The sequence below is a fragment of the Tinamus guttatus genome, unplaced genomic scaffold, assembly GCF_059628265.1.
Source record: "Tinamus guttatus ecotype Peru unplaced genomic scaffold, ASM5962826v1 Tinamus_guttatus_pri_ptg000489l, whole genome shotgun sequence".
NCBI lineage: Eukaryota > Metazoa > Chordata > Aves > Tinamiformes > Tinamidae > Tinamus > Tinamus guttatus.
In genome coordinates, this window is record NW_028289023.1 from 3,089,407 (window position 1) to 3,106,509 (window position 17,103).

Here is a 17,103-nt window from a genome sequence, read left to right on the forward strand (position 1 = left end):
TAGCTACTGTCAAATGATCTTTGTATAGCAATGCTGCCCTCATAGCTGGCTTTTCAGCGTGTTCAGGTATTTTATACTTTATACTTGGTACTTTCATCAGTCATTTGAACAGTAGAGCATGCTTGATTCTTTGGTGTTAATGGGACAGATCGTAACAAACATTTTCATGTAATGGGGAAGAATGAGAGTGGATGTAAGCAAATGAACATGAAAGTTTTCATTTTTGTGTAGTAATGTTTCAAAATATAACTTTAAATTCATAAACATGTCAAGCTTACCCCTTAGAAGTAATTCAATTTTTGGTCTTCCTATTCAGAAAGGCTGGTCTGGAACCTCATCACTGGAAAAATTAGGCACTGTCTTCTAATTTCCAGCCTAAGCTTATGTTTTGCCAGTTTGTATCCATTTTTCCCCCTTTAAAGCGTTACTTCCCATCTTGCATAGCTCTTCCTCTCTCTCAGGTTAAACCCCTGACCTATCTCTAGCTTTTGTTGTGAGCCCTTGTGGACTCTCCATTCTGGAAACATCCGCAGCTTCTCACCTTAGTCTCACTATGTCTTCATCTTTCTTGAACATGAGGGCTCAGGACTGAATTTCGGAGTATTTCAAATGAGAGTTCAGCTATGCATCGTGCAGCAGTGCTGAGATCTTTCTCATTCTTCGGGAAAAAATTATTCTGACACAAACTGTGTTTTCTTCAAGGCTGCATTGGGTAAGCAGCTGTAGTTGCACTTGCTTGCAAGAGGTTACTCAACCGTCACTTAAGCAGCAAACCTGCTGTGGCAAGTTCAGAAAAGCAGTGGGCAACTGCAGTTGCCTCCTCCTGATGTGGCATCTGCAGCAGTTGGTGTGTAACGTCTCGCTGGGGCCGTCACCCAGGGCCTTCCCTCTCCCAGCATTTCAGGCTAATGATCACCTACCCCAAGGCTGCTGTTTGTTTTTCATCTGCAAATGTTTGAATGTGGTTTCCAAACACGGCATTTCTTTTATCTCAGACTTCATGGTCACACTATTCTCTCCGTATTCAAAGTCTCCTCATTTTAACATTTTTTATAAAATCAAGCTGCATTTCTCCCCACTTATTTCTGTCTGGTTTCCTGCAAAATCTGTTTTAGATCTTGTGGATTGTTGAAATAAAGATTATTGATTTTGGTTATTTTTGTTCTTCCCTCTACCATATCTTAAATGCACTGATCTGATCACTCTTGTCTTTGTTGAAAGTCAAGTCTAAATGTGAAAAAAAAAAACCACTTCTGTGATTTCACACTGCCATTTCTTTCAGACTCTCAAGGTTGTTCCTTTTTTTCCTCTCCATTGGGGGAAGAATCTTTATATCTCCAGCACTGGCCACATTTACCTTACTGTTTTTTTTTTTTTTTTTTTTCTCCTCTCCAAAAGATGTCCTGTAGTTCAGCTTCAGGTTGAACTGAAAAAACTTGGAAGTGTTGAAGGAGGTAGTAACTGAAGGCAGTTGTGCCTCGGGTTATGCAGACCAGAAGATCAGAATGGACTCTTGTAGCTTAAAGACCTTTGAAGGTTGCTCTGGGAGAGCGTTGGCCTTTTGGCATCTCCTCCTGAGCTGGTTCCCGGGGCCAGGGTTGCTGCGGGCTTGCTGCCTGGAACACGTCCTGGGGCTGCCTTCATGCAGACAGGGAGGTGAAAGCCCCCCCAAAAAGAAAACTGCCACGTTGCCCACCTGGACTTTAGGCTCCAGTTTGGTAGTGACCATCTTGAGCTCTTTGCCATGATCAGCTGAAGTGATGTAGGTCAGTAATGCAGATAGGAAGACTGGTTCATCAGGTGATTCCTTGGAACTATGCTTGGTATCCACGTGGACCTGAACACAGTTGAATTGCCATTTTTTATTTTCCTTTTGGTTTTCAAATCACCATAATAAAAAAAAAGTCTTGTAACAAGAAACCAGACTGAATATGAGGTACTAAGATGATATGTTCACAAATACGGCAAGAACCACAGTTACTAAAATCATCATTTGATATTTTAGTATAAATATGTGTCCTGTGTCCTGTCATATGCATTTTATATCAACCCAAACCAAGTAAAAGAATCATGTTTGGTTATAAAAATGCTGTAAATCTTTACTGAACTACCTTCACGTTCTACAGCAGACAGTAGGCTCTTCTGAGTACTCTGTGCTTGGCAGCGAGCTGATGAGGCTGGTGACTCAGTCTACTAGTATCTTACAAGCCTTAAAGAAAACTTCAATATAAATTATACACAAGCTGAAGATAAAATATCACTCCCAACTATTTGACTACATGACATAAATTACAAAATTTAAAATATTTATATAATCTCTAGTAACTGTACAGGTTGTCTACAGACTGTTGGAATAATACAGGTCTATGTACAAGCACATGTGAATACTGTTAGCATTACCTGCTTTTTCAACTGTGTGAGCACAACTGTGCCAGGAAAGTTTGAAATAAGAAAATCCATGTCATTCTAGCCCCCACATATGTACATAAATATATCTCTATCTACAAACACACACAAACACTAACAAGCCCATTCCAAAATGTGGAACATAATCTTGTATCCTTGATGAGGTTTATGAAAAGTATCCATCCGTCTCCATGCATTACTGCAGCTGTGTTCACCTTCTGGTAAGTGACGCTGTGTCACTGGATGATATAACATTTGAAATATTCAATCTAAAATCTTGTTTCTGTTGGAATCTGTAGGAAAGATATAGAAATAATTGTCACTTTGGATGAGGAATAACCAGGGTATATACCCTCAAGTGAGACATATGTGAGAATTTGCTATTTCGAAGTAGAAGAGCTTTGGGAAGGCCTTTGTCTGATTGTCTAATATTTCTGTATAACATTCAACCCTTTTTTTTTTTTTTTTTTTCCCTCATGGGACTGCTATGTCTGGATCCTGCTTTTCCCTTTCTTACAAGAGGCTGCCCTTCTATCCCCTGTCACCAGCCAGCAAGGCCAGGGATAGCTCCTTGACAGCAAGCAGTGCATTCTGTTCTCCTGCAGTGCTTTGCCTTAAGACAATTCCCATTAATGAATTATGGGACTGGTTTCTACTCCAAGCTGGCATGACAGCCCAGCGATGTCGAAGCTTTTGTTATCCGATGTGCAGCCTTGGGGACTGCATTTGCCAGCGGGCTGGGCTGGCGGCTGCTGCTGCAGGCAGGAGCCTTACCGTGTGCTCCCGGCTGCGCAGGCCTCCACTGGTGTTGATAATGCAGTGGTTGTTGCTTCCCTTCTCCTGCACGGAACACAGGAAGGTTGGGGTTAGAAAACTGAATGTTTGCTTATGCATTTATTTGTTTTCACATCAAGGGTCAACCTGGAAGGAGGGAAGATGCTCTCACTTGTCAGCCCTTTGTGCTTCCCCGCACCCAACACATCTCTGAGTCCGGATAGGAAGGCTGGGCCAGTTTAACTAAGTAGGATTAGATACTGATTCAAAGTATGCTGCCCTGGCCAGATCCTCCAGACCCACCTTCTTGCCTGTGTTCCCAAGGAGGCGGCTTCGGCAAAATCTGCTGCAGGGCCCGTCTCACCCCTTTCAGTGAACTGAAGTAGTGGTTTGTGAGGCACTTGGGCCAAGGGCTGCAGTTACTCTCCAGATCTCCAAATCTGTTGGAGATCAGCTGGATTCTGACTACTAACTTTTTGAATTTAGACACTGCAGAGGGGTCTGGCCAGATATGCAGATCACTGCTGGTACCGTGAAGCTGAACAAAAGACCTAACGTAATATAGCAAAAGATGAAAACAGTGGCATTACCTCGGTGGGCTTTAATTTTGGTGAGCTGGCTATGTCCTTCTTGAGCAAAATGTGCAAAACTGCATCATGAATGGTGAGAAAAAACATAGACGGCTTGATCTCCTCATCAAAAAATGCGCTTCTCTCCAGTTTGTCCAGGAAGCCCTCTGCAGGGGAACAAAACCAAAATACAAAGTGGCTTGCCTTGAAACTGCAGAAATGAGAGAAACATCTTAGTGCGAAATTCTGGTTAACGCAGATGGGTCTCTGCTTATTGGTGTGGAGAGGGTGGGCTATCAACTTCCATTAGTGCTTCCACAGGCAAGAGAGACTTGGAGCCCTGTCTCTGTCCAATGTCTAGCCTAAACCACCCAACAGTGGTTTCTTGTTGCCCACGGCGGGGACGTATAGACGGGGCAGCTGTAGGCAAAATTCTGCTTCGCTGTCCCCACAGCTGCTTTGTTATGGGAGCAGGGAGCAGTTTGGACTATGGCTGGACTGTGAAATCAGGTTGATCCTTCTCAGCCTTGCCCTGGGGTGGACGGGGAAGGCAACAAGACAAGGCGGGACTAAATGGAGACAACAGAAACACGAGAACTCACCAGGGGCACCCACGATATAAATATCTATGTTGATCCGGACAAACTCTTTCAAAGTCTGTTGAACATAAAACAGGCAACATTCAGCTACTGTTATTTTTGCTATTAACAACCATTACACTAGTTAGCTACAGCAGATATTCAGGCAAATTTATGATATCAGATGCATTTTGATCAATGGTAAAGGGCTTTAAACCCAAACCCTGCTGCACTTAAAGTCAGAGTAGCCCCTTCATATGGCAACTGATCCTTTTGAAACAGGCAGTATTAAATACATTTAGCATGAGATGAAAAAGATCATCTTTCATAACTTGTATGGCTTTATTGTACCTGCTTATGCATGATAAAACTGAGACTCCAGAAGGTTCTGGAGAGATTTTTCTAACTAGAAGTTCAGGCAAAACTACAGTTCATGCAACTCAGTTGTGGATTTAAATATTTAACTGTAGTCACCACTACCTGAAAATGTTATCCTTATTTCTTTGTTCAAGATTATCCTGGAAAGCGACAGTAGGAGCCAAAATGAAACTGCAGCGTGGTAGCCCCCAATCCCATGTTAGAGCCATATTTCATACGTACATTCCTGTAAAGCATCACAAAATGCTGCTAGTTGAAAAAGGCTGTCAGAGCCAGCAATAATGCTCTAGTTCCAAGCAACATTTTAGTTTAGATCCTATGATATTCTGTATATGTATGAATTTATGTATTTGTGTGTGTATATATATATATATATATCTTTTTATATCTATATAATTCTATCCTATATTTACACAGTATTATGTTTTTATATCCTAAATATTTTCCACGGAAATTGTATACTAGAATTAACAATATCTGGAAGATTGCCCCTTATTTTCCAGTCCATATAGAAATACCTCTAAGAAGGTCACTGCAGTCATATATTTTTCTCTTTGTATGCTCATTGTTTGTCCGCCTCATGAACTCCAGTTACCTTTTGCAGGACCCTCATGGCAGATACATCAAGGAAGGACACGGCTGAGAAATCCAGGACAATACTGTGGATGTCCACTCTGGGCACGGAGACAGTGGGAGGGAGGGAGGTGCTCCAGTCTATCTCAACGGGCAAGTCTGTCAGGTCAGTGGGCTGGTCCAGTTCCTCTATCCTGTTGTTGTCTAATTCTTCATCAGACTCATATGCATAGTTGGCCATGCAAATCAAGCCTTTCTGTGACAGAGGAGGAAAGTATCACAGTTAATGCTGAGGTTTACGACTGCTCCGGATGGAGAGTGTGGCTTATATCAGGGTGAGAGTCACGGCAGTGTGAAGCTTGTGCACCCATGAGATGGAGCAGGAGCTACCTGCACTTTGCAATGGAGAAAGTTCTGCCTCCCCCAGGTCTGGAGGCGTTTGGAAATGTTGACATTTCTCTCATTAATCATTTAATCATCATCACAATCAATTAATCATTGACTTTTATTATCCACAAAGATATATTGTTCCCAAAGTCAATGGTCAGATGGCTTTTGATTCAGTGGCTTCGGCATAAGTTAACAAGCAACTTGAAAGATTTGGACTGAAAAATCAACTTTATCTTATCGTTTACTCAGCAAGTACATTGCCTCTGTGTGATCCGCTCTGATCAAGCAGAAGTCTGCTGAGGATACATGAGATATGGACCCATGGCATGGGTGTGGGCCACTAGCTGTGAGAGCTATGTACAATCTTATTTTGAAACTTGCATTTAAGTCATGAAATGGCAATTCGGGGAACAGCATATTGAATTTGGATATGGTAGGAGGAAACTGTGAGGCACTTCTCAACCACTATGAGGTAGAGAGCTGATGCTTAATTCCCCTGGGTCTTGCCCTCTTTACACCCAACCTCTTTGCATTTAGTGGAGTTGATTTACGTACAGGTGTCACTTGCAGCTCTCCTTTCTTCAGCATCTTTCTGATTTTCCTCAGAGCTTTATTGCGTTTCCTCAAGACTCTCATTGGGTTGAAGCCGACCTGCAGAAACAGCACATGGAGTAAATATTCAGGTTTAGCTAAAAAATCCAGCACCACATAAAAAATCCTGATGTTCAGTCTAGAAAACACCAGTAAACTAGTGCATATGGGACACAAGCAAAAATAGGTGAACAAATATCCTTAGGTGGATTCATTACAGTGCATTCATTATGTGGCTAAATGAACAAATATCCTTAGGTGGATTCATTACATCTTTTTTTTAAAAAAAATACACACATATATATATATATATACATATATATCTTTATATTTCTCTACTACTTTTCAGTCTGTGGTGTCCATATTTTACAGGTGCCTTTCTGAGCTGTTTTACTTCGAGGCAGTGCAGCTGCCTGCCACTGCCCACCCTGATTTTCTCTGTCTTCACAGAGCCCAGTTGAGGCTGCCATCCCCTTGCCCTGCCCGGGGGACATGGTGCCCTGTGCACACAAGGCTGCTGTGGGACCAGGGACAGGTTGGTGACCGGGCTGCATCTTTCGTCTGTACCTTTGGTGTCTCCCACTTATGGTGGGGCCTCTCTGTGTCTTTTGCGTCAATGTTAGAATGATGCTGCAATCAGCAGGGGTGCAGTAGCAATTCCTGTAGCTACAGCAGGTGGTGCAGTGCTGGCTAGCCCAAAGCTCATCCTGCCACATCTAATTATGCTAATTATTGGGAAATTGTATTCTTCTTTAACACATTACAAACTTTATCTATTTAAAACAATTGCCAGACACTTACAGCAGTGATGAGTTTCTCTTTGAAGAATTCAACATTAGCAAAGAAGATAGGAGATGAGCATCTGAAAATCTTCACTCCCTCTGGCTCATAAACCTGTGTAATGAAGCAACAGTATCACTAGCGTCATCTACTACAGAAACACAAGTGTGGCAGGTAATAAAAGAAATATGAAATTTCTCACGTCAGTGTAATCCTTCCTGTTTTTGTAGATGTCACTTCTCCCGACATTAGCCAGAACGGTGCAGCTTGGACTGCAGGCAAAGACAAATGAGGTTATTGATACCTCCTACCGCACCCTGGCAGGCTGGACAGCGGGGATCGTGCTGCCGTAGTCGGCCTCATGGTTGCCCTGTGGCTGCAGGATCGGACAAGGCAACCTCTCCACGGGCAGCAGAGATAATGATTGGGAGGTGAAACCTTTGTAAAGTTGAAATGCACCTTTGTGAATGATTTAAGAGATTAGTATCCCTGGCTGCATCTTGGGGAAGATTTCATTCAAATGTGAGAAAACCAGCAGCAAGCAGCACTGTTTGGTTTCAATGCCGTTGTTTGATTTTGATCTGATGTGTGATGGCGGGTTAGACTGTGAGCCTTTGCTCCAGGCTAGTTAGCAGCTATTCAGGTGATTTGTCACCAGATTAAAAATGAGTGCATCTAGTGCAGCCTCACGCGGTGCCGCCTCGCTGCGAGCTCCCAGGCGGGCGCTCGTCCTGCCCGCAGCCCGGCCGAGCCCGACCTTGCATGCGGAGTCACAGCCCAGGAGCCAGTGTTTATACCCTCTTCTTCTCACACACTGCCCTTTTTTGTGGTGCTTAGTGTGCATGCTTCTAGGAATAGTTATTTATTCTCAAACCAGTTTATTTTAGGGATCACAGTGTGGATTTGGCTGTAGTTGGCAGCATCGAGTGATGATGGGAACAGTACTTCTGGGACACCCAATGATCTGGCGAGGGAGCCTTGTGACAGATCAAATCCCTCCCCAATTTGGCTTGTCAAGGGGCTTAGTGCCTGCAAGGGGCCTGCTGCTGCTCCGAAGTGGGACCTACATCAGCGATTTACGTGCAATAGGATTTGTAATATCCTGCTGCTTGGCAGACCAAGGCATGTGAATCCTGGCCTCCGTGGCCTGAGGGGACCCTATTACAGCCCGAGGCCCAGAGCCCCTCATGGCCCCATTCAGCAGTACTCACATCTGGGAGCGGATGACCACGGTCAGCAGCTGGAAGGCCACGGCAGTCGCCAGCCCGATGTCCAGGCCAAGGAGGAGGGCGGCCAGGAACGACACCACCCATATGGCCTGCAGCGAGCACGGGAGAGCCCCACGTTACCCACGTGTCCTGACCTGCCTCACGAGCCCAGAGTGGGCGCAGGGACATCTCAGCTTATGTCTCAGCTCCAATCTGGGCTGTCCTCCCGCCTTTGCTAAGTGGTCTGAAGCTTCCTATTTTTGTCTTTCTTTTCACCACAGTGGGAGCTATATGGGGGTATGCAAGGGAATATACAGCCCGTGCATTAGCTATTTAGACCTGTAATGCAACTTCTTTCTGTATTGACTTTAAATGATGAGTTATATTTCAATGAAATTGATGAAAATTAATACAAAAAAGAGAAGATAGCAGAGAGAATTGACTGAAAACAGATGAGGCAAAATGCAAAACATAAGCAAAGAGTGTGAAGATGAAAAAAGGCATGATACTATTGTAATTTCTTTTTGGTGAAGGCAGGTATAAAAATAAAGGAAATTTGCAAAATTAATTATTTTTCTGCAGTGTTTCATTCTTAATCATGCATGGGACTCTACTTACACAGTCATACTTGTCTTTTCTCCATAAGATGCCTATTTCCTTGAATTGCAAGAGCATTCCCTTCAAGTTGCCAAGAGCCAAAGATGCAAGGACTGACTGTTAACAAAGACCAAAAGGTTGCATCATAAAAAAGGCAAAGCACATGCTGAATGTTAAGATTTAAAAGATCACACAAATAGCATCAAAGGGCAACTGAAAGGTTGGGCAGCTCCTCCTGGTGCGTCGCTGCTGCAATTCAGGATGCATCCATCCTTCCCATCGCACAGGAATCTCCCAAGCCACAGTGCAGCATGGGACCTGGCTCACGTAAATCTCTCTTATTTTTGCTACATAAAAGCTGGTGCTGTGATGTTTGGTGTTGAAGGAGTTGTGTCCCTTTGAGTGTCTGGATTCAGGTGGGTTACAGCTGGCCCTGGCTGCCTTCGTTTTCCTCACTGTCACCCATTTGGAGAGAAAGGCCCTGATTTAAACTTCAGTGCAGTGACCTTCTGGGGAAAAGCAGGCAAGTGCTTCATATCCCTTGGCTGTTACAAACACCCCCAGTAAAGTCTGATAATATTCTACACTAATTGCTGTAAAAAAGACTTCTATGGAGTTTAGCTAGGAAGATACTTGCCTGCCAGTGCAACCTTTTTGCTGCACAAGGGGCTTGGAAACCTGGTGGAGAGCTGTTCCTATCACACCCTATGAGCTGTGGGTCACCTCATCCTGCTCAGTGAGGAGGCACAGATCACACCTGTCTCTGGGTGTACGTGAATTCACAGCTATAGTCCCCTCTGTCAGCTTGTGTGAAGATACTTGCATTTTGCAGAATATTCTTCTGCTCCCACTGGGGTCTACAAGAGCTCCCACTGACTCCTCCTGCAGCAGCCCTGCCTTTGGTGAGCAGGAAGAAATGGTAGGTGAAACCAGTGAATACCTTCTGTAATGGCTCCAGGAGAAACCCAATGGCCAAGATCACAATCAGGACGATGACAGCCGAGATAATACCAGCAATCTGCACGAGAAAGCAATTCCACTGTGAATCTGTGTCCCGAGGCACTAGGGTAAGCCAGGCCAAGAGCTTTCACACATTAAATACCATCATCATCTTTTATCTTCTGTACCTGGGTTTTGCCTCCCGTGCTCTCCTGCACACCTGATCTTGACAGTGCTGTACTGGAGGCAAATCCTTTGAATGATCCTCCAACTATATTACCCAGCCCAAAAGCAATCAGTTCCTAGAATAATAAAAAAAGTAGACTGTTCTTAAAAGACAGTTCAGGGCAGTTATTAACATGGCAAAGCATTCCTAAAATGAATGATTCCCCATTGACTAATACACAACATTGAGCTATTTGCCTACCTGGTTGCCATCTAGTGCGTAGTCATGCTTGATGGAATACACTTTGGCCACAGAGAAGCCTACTGCAAACCCAACCATTGCAATGGAAATGCTATCTCCTATACATCTTTGGAAGACACTTATATCAGGTGCAACAGGAGCTTGAAACCTGAAAGACAAAAACTTAAACCTTCACTGTGCACTTTGGAGAGAGAGGACACATAATTATGGATCTGAACCTTGAACTTTGGAGAAACCTTGGCTGTGGCAGGAATCCCCTGTTCACTTGTGCTCATCTGATCAGTCTGTGTCTCAGCAAGTTCTCAGTTTACTTGACCAGATCAGGCACAGCTTGTGTTGTCTAAGGCGCCTGCACGGGTCTGCTTCTCACTGTGCACTGACTTGGGGACCAGCGGGGTCCCTGCACAGGACGTGCTCAGGGAAGAATTTCACTGGACGGGAACAGAAAAAAATCCCTGCACAGCTCATTGCAGTACTCTAGATACATAAACAAATATTTACTAAGACATGTTGGTCTGTAAGGCCAGACTTCCTGCTCCTTTGATGAGGGGCTTTTGTCGATCCTAGAAAGAATTATTTACTGAGCTTTTCTTTCTTTTTTTTTTTTTCTCTTTTCTTTTTTCCCACTAGACTGAAAACTGAGCAGAACAGAGGCTCTCAGGCAGAAATAGCTGTTCCTCTGCCAGCTGCCTTCACTGCTGCTCTGGCCATCGCTGCTCAGGCAGTTGAGATACCTCAGTAAATTGCTGCTGTCTGCTATCCCAGTGAATATCTCCCTCCCTCTTTATCTTGACACCCGTCTATTGATTTTTTATACCCAAATCCTGACATCCTTGGATATACTCTATAATAACCTAAGATTATAAATCAGATAATACAGAGAATGCAGGGAGTCTTGTTCCTCCCGCTGCTGGGGGGAAGTTACTGTCTGGTGCTTTACAGGATGCTGGTTCTGCTTTTTTGCTCTACTATAAGAAGACGCACAAGGTAAGCAAGCAGGAAAACACCTCCAGGACAACGTGCGTGCAGCGCAAGGCCTCCCGGAAAAGTGGCCGCAGAAGGCAGTCGGCTCGGGGGCTGCTCCCCAGTCTCTGCACCAAAGTGAGTTCATCTTCAAAGATCTCTGTTCACTTAAGTGTCTTCATTTTAATAATGCTTTGCTGCAAAAACCCTGTCCAGCTGCCCCCGCAGTCCTCCCTCCCCAGCGAGCACCCCAGGGAAAGGCTGCTGGGAGGTGCTAGGCAATGGCCACGGCATGGAGCCAGGCAGGGAATGTGCCTGGTGGTGGCTGCAAACCTCATGCAAACTTCACAGGGAAGGGAGGTCGTGGGATGCGACTGCCTCAGCACATACAGATCAACCTGCGGCTCAGCCGCTGACACAGAAAATGAAACATCCCGTTATTTCATGTGTCAGGGGCAGTAAAGAAAAAAGGTGTTTTTTATTGCACCAGGAATGCATTCTGGCAAGTGACTTTAGCTGTAGAAAATGGGTTCCTATGTCACTGGAAGCCGATGCAGGTGATTTTGTTTGGAAGACAGAACCAGAATGATTGAGCGCTGAAGAACGGGAAGGAGCATTTTGCTCCCCTGATAAATTGAATAGCAAAGCACTTACCCTTCTTCCAGTTCTCCAACAACAGCAACGTTAAATTTCTCTTCAAATTTAGCAAAATAGGATATCAGTGCTGCTAAGACTGTCTGAAAGATAACACAAACCATCTTGATCAGGAGCGGGCAAATAAGAGAATGAAGAAACTTTCAGCAAACGCTTCCTTCCCCCTCTGGCCTCACTAGCAGCAGTTATGCGCCTCTGCACACCCACTTGCTGCTCAGATGTAACTCCTGAACCACCTTATCAACCAACCAACAGTGATACATTCATAAATCACACGGAGAACACATCAGAATCACCCAGACAACCTGTGGTTTAACAGCCTCGGAAAGGAAATATTTAAAAGGGAGCTCCCCACGTCGCTGCTGTGATCGAGCGATTGCAAAAGCAAACAAGAAATGGCCATTACCACAAGGAGCTCGATGGGGAAAGGCACTGGCAGCTTTGCTTTGTATCGATCATTCAATTCTTTCACCACGAACACGATAAGCAAAACAATGAGTGATGTGACCAGGTCAGCAATGTTTGTTTTCGTGATCTGGCTAAAAACACTTTCCAGAGTCTGAAGAAAAACAGCAAAAAATAGAGGGTGCTTTTGAAATAATAGTGCCTTGACACTGCAGCATTGCTCTTCCCAGATAGGTCATATCTAAATTGCTTTAAGGCTTGGGATGGCTGGGATCTATGGCTTGTGAGCCCTGGTGAAGGCCCATGTGTATTTATCCAAACAGTGGAAACTCTTTCCAGTGACTCCCGACTCCCATTGCAGGTGTCCCCTGCAGAGGAAGGTGGTGTGTCCATGTCAATTCCATGAAGACTGGATTGGATTTACTCTGCCTACCCTGCCAAGACAGGACTTGGGAGAGATGGGATTTACTGAACAAGTCTCTCCCTTCATCCCATCCTTCCTGCCTCTCTCATCCCACATGCCTCATGGAATCATATCCAGGTTATCTAGCAGACATAAAATATTAGTCTAGTAAAAACGAATATCTAAGTGCTTGAGGCAAAGCTAAATGTGAACTTAAAATATACTAACATAGAATATAAAATATAAATAGCCTAGTTAGTTAGGTACATAAGAGTACACTTACTTAAATATCACAATCATATATTAATAACATATATTTGCATTTTTGGTCTTATGTTACCTCCTGCTTGGCTCTTTTATGCTAAGATCTGCTATTACTGCCTTGTGATATGCTCTCAGTTATACACCATAGGCTTTAACAATATTAGCAGATGCTGTCCACTAAATACTTACGTAGATGATGCCAAATGGTTTATTAAATCCTGGGACAGTTAGTTGAAACATGAATTTCAGCTGAGATACCAACACATGGATAGCTGCAGCAGTTGTGAAACCACTGATTAATGACTGCGATAAATAAATAACTAGGAATCCAAGTTGGAGAATTCCCAGAAGCAACTGAAATGCAAAATCATCAGACATTAGTGCAATTCATTTGTATTTTTAAGCATTCTCTCAACAAAAAGAACCTGCAACTCTTGTAATATTTAGTGGAAATAAAGATTTTCACCTAATTCCATATATTCAGGGTCTAAGGAAAATACTGAGCATCACCAGTCTTGCAATAAAATCAAGATTTAGCAACATGGGACCTAAGAGTCATTTCTTATGAAGAATTAAAAGCTATTTGTTTTATTTTGGAGGTAAAATAAATGTCCTTACTCTTAGAGTTTTCAATACTCATCTTTTTTTTTTTTTTTTAATACAGTACAAGTGCTCCATGCTGCAAAAACAACTACTAGAAATCATTACACAGGGAGGAATATATTTTTGTGCAAAGACAAATCCAAATACTTCATTACTGTGTGTGTGTGCGTGTGTCTCCGTGGGCAGCAGGTTCAGCCCTGGGGAAAACCAGTGGTTTTATGGCATGAATAGCAGTCACTGTAAGATGATGGATGTGTCCTAGTCAATGGGCCAAGGTCACTTATGTGAGAACAGGAGGAGTTTTATTTCTGTGCCTACACCAGTGGAAAGCAAATAGCTACTGGTGTGTGTGCATGCAGGAACTCACGCGCGGCGGACACCAACCTGCCAGATCCCTGCCAGGAAGGTGACAGACGCAGCTACGATCACCCTCTCTTCATTTATTTGGGAAATATTCGCCAAAGTGCCATTTACTGTATAGTCATCTGGGACCAGTCTCACAACAGCGCCTCCCACCAACAGGCTCAGGACAGGGAAGGGACCTAATTAGCACCAGGACATCCATTCGTTAGCATTGGAAGGACAGACCATAATTCTGCATCAGCTACAAGGGCGGCCAGGGTGCCTGAACTTACCTATTGAGATATGTCTGGATGTGCCGAAGATAAAATAGACTAAGACTGGGAAGAAGGCTGCGTAGAGTCCATAGCCAGGGGGCACGTTTACCAGCAGAGCAAATGCAAGACCTGCGGTGACAAAGACGTGAGGACACGGAGGTATATGCTATAGGCTGAAGGCAGCAGGACCTTTCAACATGATCTAACAGGTTGTGTTACAGCATGTTTCCTGGAGATACCTTGGAGGACAGACACGAGCCCCGTGTTGATGCCGGAGACGATGTCGCTCAGGATCCACTCCTTGAAGCGGTACGCAGGCAGCCAGGAGGCAACTGGAAACAAACCCAAGGCAATTTTTTTGACCCTTTTTGGGGAACAGCTGTAAAGATACAACAGGCCACAGCTCTGTTAGTGGACGTCTCATATTGTCCTTAGCCCGTTGGGGTGCACTCTCGGTCTTCGCAGGTGAAAGGAAGGGAGAAGCAGTCACGTCCAGACTGCCAGAGGCCAAAGTCCCGCCTGCAGAAGGCCGTGGGCAACCCTCTCTAGCAGAGCTGTGCCCCAAGAGAGGGATGCTTCAGGTGTTCAGGAAAGACAAGTTATCTGAGATAAAACTATAAGGGAAATAGTGTCCAAAATTTTTGGAAAAATATGACGTTGCATTTGAATAATGAATTTCCATTTGCTTTTTTTGGAATCTGACACAGAAGTTGTCAGAATGTATTTATGCTATCTAATGGTTGTTGTTCAGGCTGCTCCTTATGAATATATATGAATATTATGAATAAAAAAGAAAGCTCCTTACCGAAAATACAGTTTTAGGTGATCCCAAAATGTTTTATGGTATCTGTGTAGTTTCTCATACTCCTCATCAAATAACTTCTCTGAGTACACAGGTCTGGCTACAACATAGTGGTTACCTACAGGCTCCACCATTTCCTCTGAAATGCCAGATAAGGATGGTGATTCTTGTGGGTTCCTTTTTGCTGTTAGTCCCTTAGAAACCTGTAACAAAGAAAGAGCATGGTTAGCTCCTTATATACTGTGGGGTGGGTAATAGCACAGATGAGCGAACTTCAAGCTGAGCATTGCCATCTTTGAAGATCTAAAGGTTGAGGGACAGCCACTTCACTCTGCCCAGCAATCCCCCGCTGTCGCCCTCCTGCTGCAGGGCAGTGTTTCACTGGAGCATGAACTATGTCTTTCTCAAGGTGAAGAGGAGGGGTTCTGAGTTAATCTATCTCTAAAGTCATCTGTCTATAACTGGGACTGCCTCCCACAAGGGCCTTCAGCTCCCCAAAGAACAAACAAGGAGATCCCAACCAGCCCCTGTTGTGGCACTGCAGAGGAGCACTGAGCACAGCCGGGAGGGCTGGCAGCTACTTGAAACCTGCCACAAAATTAAGGAGAAAAGCAGAGCTCAGATATCCTCTGCAGGGCTTGGTGGAATTGCAGTGCCAGGGTCAAATCTTTTGGTGTGGATCTGTGTGATGAGGAAGTTAGCAAGTGAAAAAGCATGGTGTTGCTGTTTGCCGAATTGTTTGCAGTTTATATTTCCCCTGGTTGTCTGAAATGCTTCTCTGTTGCAACTACAAACATTTCTTGCAACATCTAATCTAAATATTATTTTCTGCCAGGTCCCCATCCACGTTAGCACGTTCGCGCGCTCACTCACTCCAGAAATGACCCTTGAAACTTCATTACAAATAAGAAGATTCAATATTTTGTTTCAGCAACATTGGCAGGATCCACATTTATTTATCACAATCACCATTTTTCAACAGCTAAGTGATTTTGTCATGGAGCTGCCCATTTTGCTTAATTATGCTTCTCCCATTTCTACTGCTTGAAATTCAGCTGAACAGATGCATTATCTAAAAAAAAAAACATTTCCCTTTGCTTTTGCCATTAAATTTTTAACACAATACTATTCCTAGCCTGGAGGAGCAGGACATGCCCCTGGTAGTCTTCAGTGAGGCTGGCAGTAGCTTGTTCCCTTAGCACCTCTGAGTTTGATGGTACCCTTGACAGATGCTTATCCCAAACCCATTCCTTCCTCAGGTCTAGCAGCTGACCTGCCCTGAAATATGTCGTGTGCATTTCCAGCCTGGACTTGTGTGTGCACAGTCGTTGGGGCTGTCACTGGACACCACATCTTTTCAAGTGGCACAGAGCAGTTTGCTTTGATATGAACAGATGGAAAGGTGCTTATCTACGGCAAATTCCATATGAAAATGAGGATCCCACCCTGAAACGCACAAAGAGCTGTCTTGTTACATTGCATGGCCCATTACTGACCTGGTCCAAGTTATTTCAGTTCCAGTTTTCTACTAGCTTATTGTGGGAGAATTTGTAGATGTTTAAAAGTCCAACTAATATTGGATGAACCTGTTAGATATGCTCTTTTTGTGGACATACTGTTTTTTTTTTCATAATGGAAATGGGCTAAACAATTTTTACAACCTTCTTTCTTTAACATAAAAGAGTTAGACTTATAATAATTTCCAAAATCTGTGAAGTTATAATTCCGCCAGACCAATAACGAAAATCCAATGCTCATTCAAGACCATGATCCAAAGTTTGTTAAAATCAGGAAGATAAATCATAGTTACAGATCATATTTACTCTAACACTGTAACTCTGTACTTGTCTCTCCCTGTGTTTGGATCAGTACTTCAGAACTGAGGATGCTGAAACTTAATTTTTTTTAAAAAATGGGTAATTTTGTTCTCTTTCCTAACCTCGCTGTACATAGATTTGCAAGAAAGTTTTATCTGTCAGAGATTTTATAATTGTTCTGTTTCTTAGCATGTGCATCAGTCTTTTAGACTTTATATCACAAAAAGTAATATTGTTCTAAACCCTGTTGAATAGTTTTGTTTGTCACATTGTACAGCTAGACTTGCTCTGCTTACTCTTTGATATGCTCATGAGCCATAAAAATAAAAGGATTGCCCAAATTTCTCTTCTGCTTCATATCTTCC

The 17,103-nt window shown here is 43.6% G+C and overlaps 1 protein-coding gene across 1 annotated transcript; it reads right to left on the reverse strand.

The window, feature by feature from the left end:
• Positions 1-2,675: 2,675 nt before the first annotated feature.
• Positions 2,676-15,055, reverse strand: SLC26A3 (solute carrier family 26 member 3). Its single transcript, XM_088533264.1, has 20 exons — positions 14,925-15,055; positions 14,359-14,498; positions 14,138-14,248; positions 13,887-14,044; positions 13,089-13,253; positions 12,234-12,386; positions 11,828-11,910; positions 10,211-10,358; positions 9,972-10,085; positions 9,785-9,862; positions 8,866-8,961; positions 8,251-8,357; positions 7,242-7,311; positions 7,061-7,153; positions 6,224-6,319; positions 5,301-5,534; positions 4,352-4,406; positions 3,771-3,916; positions 3,181-3,246; positions 2,676-2,699 (listed from the first exon to the last, which is right to left on the reverse strand). Exons 1-20 carry the CDS (start codon positions 15,053-15,055, stop codon positions 2,676-2,678), a joined length of 2,268 nt encoding a protein of 755 aa, XP_088389390.1.
• Between the last annotated feature and the right edge of the window lie 2,048 nt (positions 15,056-17,103).